This window comes from the organism of the source record quoted next, unplaced genomic scaffold, assembly GCF_019419815.1.
Source record: "Pyrus x bretschneideri cultivar Hongxiangsu unplaced genomic scaffold, Pyrus_bretschneideri_v1 Contig5, whole genome shotgun sequence".
NCBI lineage: Eukaryota > Viridiplantae > Streptophyta > Magnoliopsida > Rosales > Rosaceae > Pyrus > Pyrus x bretschneideri.
In genome coordinates this window covers 1,094,381-1,104,864 of record NW_025999787.1, presented here as the reverse complement: position 1 = coordinate 1,104,864, position 10,484 = coordinate 1,094,381, and the positions used below count along the sequence as shown (strand labels likewise).

Sequence of the window (10,484 nt, the reverse complement as noted above, 5' to 3'; positions counted from 1 at the left end):
TACGAACCCTAACGTCCCTCCCAATCGGCAACAATAAATATTTCCAACTTCAATGCAAAATCCAGAACTTGATCTCCTTTATACAACTTTTGTGTACAAGTTTAATTAAGCTGAACATTAGCAGTTATGTCTTCTGACTTGGATCCGCCAGATGCTCAAAGTGTTTTAGGAAGGCCCAAAACGAATTCTTCATCATCCCAGTCATCTTTTCAGAGCGGTGGAGGCTCGTATCTGCCAAACGCTCAAGATGCTCTAGGAAGGGTCAATATGAAGCCTTCGTCATCCCAGCCATCTTTTCATAGTGGTGGAGGCTCCTATATGCCAAATACTCATATTGCTCTAGGAAGGGACAAGAAAATAAAAGGAAAAAACAAGTGAAGAATTATATATGCAGACTGCAGCAGTAGGGTTATATACTGTATAATTGAATTATTGATTAATTGTTTGGCAACTATGTGGTATACATAATACAGTTGGACATAAATAAGCACAGTTGCATATTTCTTTTCAAGGTTAGAACATGTACATTATAATTTCTTTTGTTCAGTTAGCATTATTTTATTGTGAAAATAGGTGGGTGCTGCTAAGAACAAATCCCACTAGGAAGTATCAAAAGAAATGCATTAATATATTATTTGATTTTGTTCTACAATTGATGTGCATAGATTAAGTAAAAAGGGGTAAAAACATATTTTAGTTAAATTATGTAAAAAGGGGTGGAAAACCATTTTAATAGCTCCCTAAAACATTTATACTCCAACCATACCATTTAATATTTCATCTTGTTTTTTCATCTTTATAGGGAGAGAGGAAAAAAAATTGTGAGGGGAGAGGAAGGAGGGAGGGGAAAAAGAAGGGGAGAGAATCCCTATCCGTCTTTAAGAGCTTAAAAATAAAATTACAACTAAATTAGACATCATTCACATACTTAAAATAAAAGTAAAAAAACATAACAAAAGTCATTGAAACTCATACACAATTCCCAAACCACACATCCATGGCTCTTTGACATCCTCCCTTTTTATGGATGTTTAGCATCTCTTTCAATTTATTATTCCCTTCGTAAAATATATATGTGCTATGTTTGGATGAGGGTTTTCAGTTCCGAGGGATTGAAGTCAAACTATGAAGGAACGGACCACATAATATAACATAAAGGCGATTCGAAAAGACGTTGATGGGCATTATAAAGGCATGTCCGCACCAATCAACCTTCAAAATTCTGAGTTGGCTAGGCCTAGCTTATGATATTGCCTATTGGGATTCTATAAATCTTGGCACTTTTCGTTGCAGAAGCATGTTTACTCATCACCATAACTATGGTGTGTATGCTCACCATATATGCTTTAGACCTGGCATCCGTGTTGTGTTTTTCGTGTTCGTATCGTTTTTGTGACATACCCGATATCTTAACAGGTTGTGTCGTGTAAAACCCGTTGAAGTAAAAGGGTAATATGATCCTACCCTAAATAAACCCCGTTAATATTATCAGATAATATGATCCAAACCGTTACTCGTTAAAGAAAACTATTCATGAGGGTTCGTATGGTTTTAAAAATTCAAATGCCAATGTACCCATCCTCAAAGCGTAGAGGATGCAATCACGAGCATTTACCTATTTTTTTCACATTTTTTGCACTTGTAAATTAATTATTATAATTGTTTTAATGTTTGGTATTTTTGAGCAAGATGTCTTTGGTATTTTTAAATTACTTGATATTTTTATTTTTAATGTATAATTTTTTAATCTCACTCTATGCCTATAGTATACTAAATAACTAAATAAATAAGTAAATCCTAAATTTTTAAAATTTATATAGAATAATAATTCAATAATACATATTTCATAAACAATATATACATCTAGACTATGTCTATTGTATTTTATAGTAAGTTTTTTTAGTAGTTTAAAAAATTAAAATCATCCAGAGAACTTTTTTCTTAACGTGTCAAAACAGGTTACTCGCGTATTACCCTTGTGTAAACCTATTAAGGACCTGTTATTAACGGGTTTTTATCGTGTGACCCGATAACGACCCAATTAGTTATTGTGGTGACCCGTAACCCATTATTTTCGGATCATTATTGTGTTGTATTAATAAGTCGTGTAAAAAATTGCTTGGTCTAATATGCTTAAATTGCCTAAAATTATGTTTTCTAACCCGAAACCCGTTATTTTCAGGTCATTTTTGTGTCGTATTAACGAGTCATGTAAAAAATTGTCTAGTCTATGCTTACATGACCTAAAATTATGTTTTCTATTTTTCTATGCAACTCTCGTACTTGGTACTTCCTGTGGCAAAAATAATTGAGTCATGCATGAAATGATAACAAAAAATTAAGGGGTTTGTTTTTGAGTCCACTCGTTAGTTTCTATCAAAATTGTGGAGGGCGTACTTGTAAAGTTAGATAGCCAGTGTTTTGGTCGAGTATCTTAAACTGAAGCCAGTGTTAAGGAAGGAAGCTTTTAAATGCTTTAAGATAAGCTTTATCATTTCATTCTAATTTTTTCTTTAACAGACGATATTATCTTACACTAAAGGAGAGGGGGTGGGCTTAGCCTCACAATAAGTTAGCAATAATGTGGTTCAAATTCGCCTTTATTCATCATCTCTTGATAAATTTAAGGACATGTTTACTTACAACGAATAAGAGCTATAATAATTTTGATTCGTGAGTTTCCTATTTTATTAAAATATGAGTAAGGAAATCATTTCACTCTTTAACTTTTCATGTGTTTACTTAGGGAGTAGGGTTCTCTCTCTACTATTTGCATCTCCTTCCCTCCCCTCCTCTCACATATTGCTTTTTGTCTTGTTGTCTCTATAAAAAAAAATCAATATAAGATGTTGACGTGGCTAAACTGTAACCGTTCAAATAGGAGGGGAGGGAAGGGGAGAGAGATTAGGAGGGAAGAGAATCCTCCTCTGTTTACTTACTCGATCGGAGTCTCGGGAGGAAGCTTGGAGTCGGACTCCTAAAGAACCAACTGCCTCTTCTCCATCATTGTCGCCTGTATAATGTAACATGAAATATTAATAATAACATTGAAATAATAACCATGATACTTGAATGTGTAAGATAGTAATTACAATTGAAGAATACTTACATGAAAGGACTCGGCCAACTTATCCCCGGGTCGAACATAAACGTCTGCAAAGATATCGATCTCCAAGAATTTTGAACCCCCTGAATAGAACAAGATAAGAAAAATGTTAGTACGACAAAAAAAATTAATATTACTAACATATTAAAAATTGAATATGAAAAGCTTTATTATTACTTGCGGCCACGTCTTCATCCTATATGAGAAGGGCTTCGAACCTGAATGGTGGATGAGAGTCTTCTTCTCCCGACTGATCTTGTTGGCTTTTGCCTTCTGTTATACACAAAATAAACATATTAGTTGTAATTTAAATGAAATATAAAAATATAATAAACATTAGTAAGAAACGTATAATACTTTTAGACTTAATATAGAAAACATACCACATTGTGGAGCTCCTGAAAATGATAGCAAAGCCACATCCAATTTTCTTCCCAGTCCTCAACCTCCTTCGGGGCAACCCTCCTTAAGAGCGACTTGCGGATCATCAAATGTCTGAAAATATTGGTGCAGGTCACTCTCTGACTGCTTGTACCGCTCAACGAAGAGCTTGTTGACGTACACCAACATGTTGTCGTTGATGTCGTTGAAATTGTAGTTTGTCTGCAATGTAACAATTTAATTACATACATTAATTATTATAAATATATAAACTTTAAAGGAAAAGTAATAAAAGGTTTGGATACTTACTGACAAATAATCGCGCATCTTCGTCTTTACCTTGTCTGGCATCGTCTTCCAAGACTTCCATTGCATAGGGCAATAAGTCCAAACGACGTGACCAATGTCATGGACCAATGCACTATGCTGCTCCGCCTTTGGTGCAGCTCGATGCTGGTCATCGTATCCGATCGTGATACGTTAGCCATCTTCAATTGGCGACAAGGTTCCTGAATATTTTTCTTTGCTGAAAAAAAAAAGTCAAACAAACACTACAAATTATATCAAAATTTCGGTAGATCCTCCCCTAAAGTTATAACATTTTTCAAACCCTGGACATTGTAATGAATAATATATGATATCCAACAATAATCACAATAGTTGAATAAGCCAAATTTCGATCAAATGCACAATTGCAGTATGTAACAATTTTGATTGAACATAGTGTACGAATAACTAAATTCACAAGGAAATAAAGGGCTTGTTGTGACCCCCCCCCCCCCCCGATGTCGTGTTAGGCGTGCAGGGGCGACGGTGACCACGCCTGGAGATAACAGGTAATGCCACTAAAGAGGTTAATGACGTCAGCGCATAGGAGACCCAAGACCAATTGGATCAACTAGATTAACCGACCTGGGGTCCATTTCAGCTGGAGCAATGGTGGCTAAAGTAGGTGGTGGGGGAATCCAATGGGGTGCAATCGTCACCACCTTACGACTTCTAATAAGATGCGACATTCAATCTAATTCATAAATGATATGGTTTCGGGGGATGCTCAAAATACCGATGCATAGAAGATTTTTTTTCTTTCAAAAATATAATGTCAATTAGCTTGAAGGAAAAACTCTTTGCTGCAATACAAGTGCACTCGGTGTCTTAGTGTTGCCACAAACGAAAACTACTCTATGGTATATATAACTTCAAATAGTGCATATACTCGTTTAGGTAAGCTAAAATAATAAATAAATTCAATCCAATTCCAATACCTGGGTCAAAATTTTTTTAATTTAAATTTATTCAAATAAAAACAATATATTTATAACATAAGATAAAGGGAATTGTTATTAGGACTCTAAAATTCTCATTCTACATTCCAAACTTTCTATATTTAGACAAAAAAATACATTTGTGAGGAGTGTAGAATGAGATTTTTGGAGTCTCAATAATACTTCCCTAAGATAAATAAATTACAAAAAATGTCATTTAATATGTTTTACAAATCAAGTCACAAATAAATTGCATTATTCATCATCCAAACTATAATAACTTTCACTATCGTCACTAACATCATTTTCAGTCTCCCATTCCTCCTCCTCCTCAATAGGTATTTCACCGTCATCGTTCGAGCCCACTACAACATCGTATTGCGGAAGATTACCGAGGTCCATTGTAATTGAATGAATCGGTATTTCGATAGAAACCACTCCTTGTATCTAAAACAGTTCTTGGATAAGATTTGTATCTCGAAGTGTTTCCGCATCATTTTCCATTGAAGATTCTAAATGCTGGTCAGTGACGTTGTTGACGTCGTCGTCAGTAGGTCTTGTTCTGGTATAGCATACACATTCCTTTGATCCATCTTCTAAGCAACTTTTCAGCCTCTCCTAGCGTTATGATCATCTAGATACACAATTAGTTTTTCCATGTGTTGCCCAAATGTAAAGGTCGCCATCGTACCAAGTTCTGATAGTGTTCACAGATAGTAAGCCATGATCAATTTTAACACTTCCCTGCCTATTTGGGTTTGTATCAAACCATTGACACTTAAACATGATCACTTGGCATTGGTCTTTGTAAAGCAATTGCACGACACTTGTTAGTTTGCCATAGAAATCAATGTATGTACTTTCGCCTCCACTTGGGACATGAACCTTGCTATTTTGCGTACACAACTCGTCATCTTGTCCAACCCCCAAAAACTTGACACTGTTAACATGGCAACCTAAGAACAATTCAGCGCGAATCGGTCTGAAACGCCAAGTTATATAATTCTTCACTATGAGTGGAGGAATTCAATGCTTTCAATTGATTCACCTAACATTATACAAAAACATACACCTATTAGTTTGAGAAAATTAAATACTTACATATTCGAGAAACCACTGTGGAAACAATTCACAGTGTTTCTTGGCATACAAATATGATGGATGTTCTCGCTTCATCATCTCTTCATGCTCATTTGGGTATGCCATTGTCCAGTACAAACCAATGTGCTGCCTCCATGTCATTTTTGGAAAACAACGCGCCTCGTACAGGATCTCGAAAAGGTCGTGCGCTTTAGGCAAAAGCAAAAAGTTTCTCCTTTCTCACACCCTCATCATTATTGCGCTGAGGACAATTAAAAATCATTTCCACATCTTTTAAATACATTCCACAAAATGTAAGAGGCTCATATTGAACCCAAGCCTCTATAATTTATCCTTTGGGCTTCGCCCTGTTGTGTACACTTTTTTTTCAGCTCCCCGAGAAGCTTGCCAAAATAAAACTATACAATACAAATTTATAGGCCTCAGTTAATGATGAATAAACAAATGATGAGGATTATATACCTTTCTCTTGGATACATCCAACGATAGTTTACAAGACTAGCAAGCAATGCCTCTTTTGGCAAGTGAATCATCACGTGGATCATACTTGTGAAGAAAGTTGGAGTAAATATCATCTCAAACTTGCATAGGACTTGGACGATGTCATGGCGCAACTAACTAACGTTTGTCTTTCGCAACGTTCTTGACGTTAGTTGGGAAAAACATAAATAAACAACGATTATTTTGTCCGTGTGATTGTCTAAGAGAAAAATATTGTGCTTTGTGATTAATTTTCTAGGTTGATAAGTTCATAAAAAAGTGATGAAATTTAACAATGGTAGTTTAGAGACCTAAACTGAAAACATAAACAAACAACATAACTAAATTGAAAAAAATAATCCAATCCATTGGTTGTTATGAAATGAAAATTATCTTGTTTGATTTCGGAGAATATGTCAATCAAATAAGTTCATAAATAAAAATTTAAATTAACACATCCAAAAATCAACTTAAGAAAAGTTAAGACAAAAATAAATTTACCGCATAATCAAATTACTACAAAAATAAATATATAGCCTTATATAGAGCTTGAAAGGTATATTGCCCCTCATTGGAGAGATTCTTTTTTATAGCGAAAGATACTTCAGAACTCTAAATTGGGCTATATCCACCACTTTTTCAGCATTGTATAAAGCCCCTCTTTGGGGATGCTCTTAAGATAAACATATCATTTCATTCTCTTTCATCATGATCTCTTGATAAATTTAAGGGCATGTTTATTTACAAAGAATAAGAACTATTATTTTGATTCGTGAGTTTTCTACCTTTACTAAAATGTGAGCAAGGGAATCATTTCACTCCTTAACTTTTTCCTGTGTTTATTTACATGCAAGAAATTAGAAAAGTGCAAAAAAAAATTTCTTCAAACCTGTAATCAAATACCTAAAAATGAGAAATCATATCGACTAAAGGGACTGGTTGATCTTATTCCCTTTCGTTACTTCTCCTATGTAGAGCTAAACATCTTTAAACTATGCCTACTTTGGCGCTAATAGGAAAAAGAGGATGGGAAACTGAGTCCTTTTCTCTAAAATCAATACAGGTTACTAGGACGTGGTGTTTACATCACTTGACTTTTTTCTGTTCATTTTGGTCAAGAAGTTTTCTCCTCGTAGAACTCATAAAAAAAGCCTAAATTATGTGGGGCATTAAGTTGCATTGTGTGTGCTTGCTTTTGATTAAGGAACGAAATTATGGCAACTTGGAAGATGCGAGGCTTCTCTTAATCTATGAGTTTGGTTCCAATTCATCGAAGGTGATGATACGAAGAATGGCCCCTAACGTAAGGTTACAATGGTCTTTTTAAGTTTCTTCGGTAGCATGTCATCTCCACCAGATCTATGGCGGTGACATCTAGTGACCTTTGTAGTAAAAGCCTTCGTTTGTAGCCACTCTTGGGCCTTTATGTATTGGCCTCCTCATTATTTTGGGTTTAGACACATTTTATGTAATTTTTTGTTTTGGGTACAAACAATAAACCTTTATTCGTAATATCCATATGCACACGTGACATCCCATTTGCACACTTTCCATATTTTGGGCAGTTTTCTACCTGCATCTGTGTAATCTTTACAAATTGTCTGTTTGGACTTTGTTAAGTTTTTTTTTGGTTGAAAAAGGGGCTAAAAGCAAGAGCCCAAATAAACCTACTCAATAATAAATCTAGACGGGGACATCTCAAGTCGATCACCACGAATAAAACTAACTGAACAAGAAGGAGTAGTATCAAAATAAAAATAATTACCTAATGTAAATCAAGACTATAAGTTGCTAAATTGTCCGCCACAAAATTCTTATCTCTGTGAACTTTGTTAAGTTACATCTGAAGACAGATGTCTTATGACACTCGTAGAAAAACATGTTTGCGCGACGGCATCTTGCGCGACGAAGAAAATTTGTAGCGCAAAGTCCGTTTGCGCGACGTATAACACAAAACGTCGCGCAAACATACTTTGCGCGACGGCACTTTGCGCGACGAATAAAGCGTCGCGCAAAGCAGTTTTGCGCGACATAGGTGAACATACGTCGCGCAAAACTGCTTTGCGCGACGCTGTCATTCGTCGCCAAACTTTTGGCGCCAAACCAAGAAGGTTTACCGCGTTTTTCGTTGACTTTGCGCGACGTAGGTCCTCATTCGTCGCGCAAAGATGTTTTGCGCGACGTATGCTCACCTTCGTCGCGCAAAGCTGCTTTGCGCGACGCATGAGGACCTACGTCGCGCAAAGTCAACGACTTTTTTTATTTCTTTTCATTAGTTCTGGAAGCAGAAACTGCAAATCCAATTTGCAGCAGCAACCTCCATCTTCTATCTCTCTCTTCAAAATCGTCTACCAGGTATGAATTGATATTAATTCTTTGTCTTTTTTCGATTGCAATCCTTCCCTTGCTCTTAAACATGATGTAAACTCAATTAATAATATGTAGATCCTTCATGTGATTCATTTACGAAATTGAAATTGTAAAATCAAGGGAGATAACTATCTTGTTGATTTTCTTTTTCTCTATACACCAGGTAGTTCCAACAATACTTTAACTAGTAAATGTGCTTTGAAAAATATTGTGTTACTAACCTTGTTTCCACTAGTGCTCTTAGCATATGAGTATTTCTAGGATCCTTTCCATGCTGTTAATAGAATGATTTTGACTTTTTTGGTAACATAAACATCATCATTGACCTTAACATAAAACTCAGCATCCCAGTTCTCTACTGCATGAATATAGAATGATTTTGACTTTTTTGGCCGCTCCTCAGATGCCTCCACTTGATCATCCTGTAAAGTAAAAGAACAATTTAAACAATGTGTCATAAACGTATCTGCCTGTAGCAATTTCAGCTATCCCACATATGATGACATGAATCAACCATGAGGGATGTCCACAAATTTTTGTTAAGGTCCATGAGCATGATAAAAGAAATAAAAACACGAAATGCACAGGGAGCTTTCCTCAAACTAAATTCAACGTTACATTGGCTACTGCATACCTACAAACTAGCCATCACTTAGTCTCTATTCTACATACCAACTAGCTCAAAGCCTCGAACAGCACCTTGAATTTTTCACAGGACTTCTTAAGGAATCCAAATAGAATCACATGTGCGTACTAGTAATGAAAAAAAGTTCTTGACAATACGAAATTTCACCCAACTAAAAGATCCCACCAAATATATGTAAAACAGATTTGTTGAAATGGTTAACATACAAGAATAAGGAAGTTGTTGGTCCGCTCATTTTCTTCGTCTATTTGCTTGTCCAAACTGTCTCCACGATTTGGGCTGCAAGATACACATACTTAACTGAACAGAATTGTAGACAATTCCTTGTCATCATTCTAAGTCATTGATATACACACCTTCTTCCAATCACAAATCGCACAATGATGCCCTTTTCATCTGCCAATCTTTTTAGAGCTTCACCTGCACATATATACATAAAATTGCTATAACTGCTAGAAGAAGTTTGGTCCACCATCGCAAACCAAAACATTTATGACTAGAAAATAGATAGGAGTGCATAAGACTGTACCACTAACATGGATCATTTATTTGCATAAAATTGCATTGAGGATAAAAGAAAAGAACGACGAAATTTGCACAAAGTACCTCTAGGCATCCACGCCTTACGAATTGCCTCCCTATTTTTCAGCTTTCTCGAAATACCATGATTAAGTGACAATTAATAAAAAAAAGGAAATATTTCTATAAACATAGGAAACTAGCTCTCCATGGAAATCACAGACAAATTAAGCCCTCCAAATCCCCTTATCCATGCATGTTCAACCCTTTTTCAATTATTATTAAGAGGAGGGGAGGGTACGAAACTATTACAATAATTTAGGGGAGGGGGGAGTTTGTATTAATAGTTGGTGAAGGAAGAAGAAAGAGATGAGCGGGTCAAGAGAGAGAATGGGAATTTCAATTGTATTGCTTATTACATGATAAGGGTCAATGAGTCATACAATATGTTGTACAGCAACCCGACTTTACAACGAACTTGATCAATACAATCATAACAACTGGCATATGATTATTAGTTTCTATCCCGAGACGTATGGTAGTTCAAACACCTTGGGTGCACCAATAACATATGGCCTTGATTCTATCACATTTCCATGGGAGTCTAATATTTTTT

The 10,484-nt window shown here is 35.7% G+C and overlaps 1 protein-coding gene across 1 annotated transcript; it reads right to left on the bottom strand.

Moving 5' to 3' along the window:
* Positions 1-8,960: 8,960 nt before the first annotated feature.
* On the bottom strand, positions 8,961-9,990 carry LOC103965030 (hydroxyproline O-galactosyltransferase HPGT2-like). The gene is made up of 4 exons (XM_009378049.3): positions 9,956-9,990; positions 9,706-9,769; positions 9,556-9,628; positions 8,961-9,125 (listed from the first exon to the last, which is right to left on the bottom strand). The coding sequence occupies exons 1-4, from the start codon at positions 9,963-9,965 to the stop codon at positions 8,961-8,963; spliced, it is 312 nt and encodes a 103-aa protein (XP_009376324.2). The 5' UTR covers positions 9,966-9,990.
* Positions 9,991-10,484: the final 494 nt, after the last annotated feature.

Bases quoted from the DNA above. Each gene is read 5' to 3' on its own strand.
- LOC103965030 (XM_009378049.3), bottom strand. The intron at 9,629-9,705 runs GTGTGTATATCA...TGTATCTTGCAG, and splicing joins CGATTTGTGATTGGAAGAAG to CCCAAATCGTGGAGACAGTT. The intron at 9,126-9,555 runs GTATGTTAACCA...TTTACTTTACAG, and splicing joins CCAACAACTTCCTTATTCTT to GATGATCAAGTGGAGGCATC.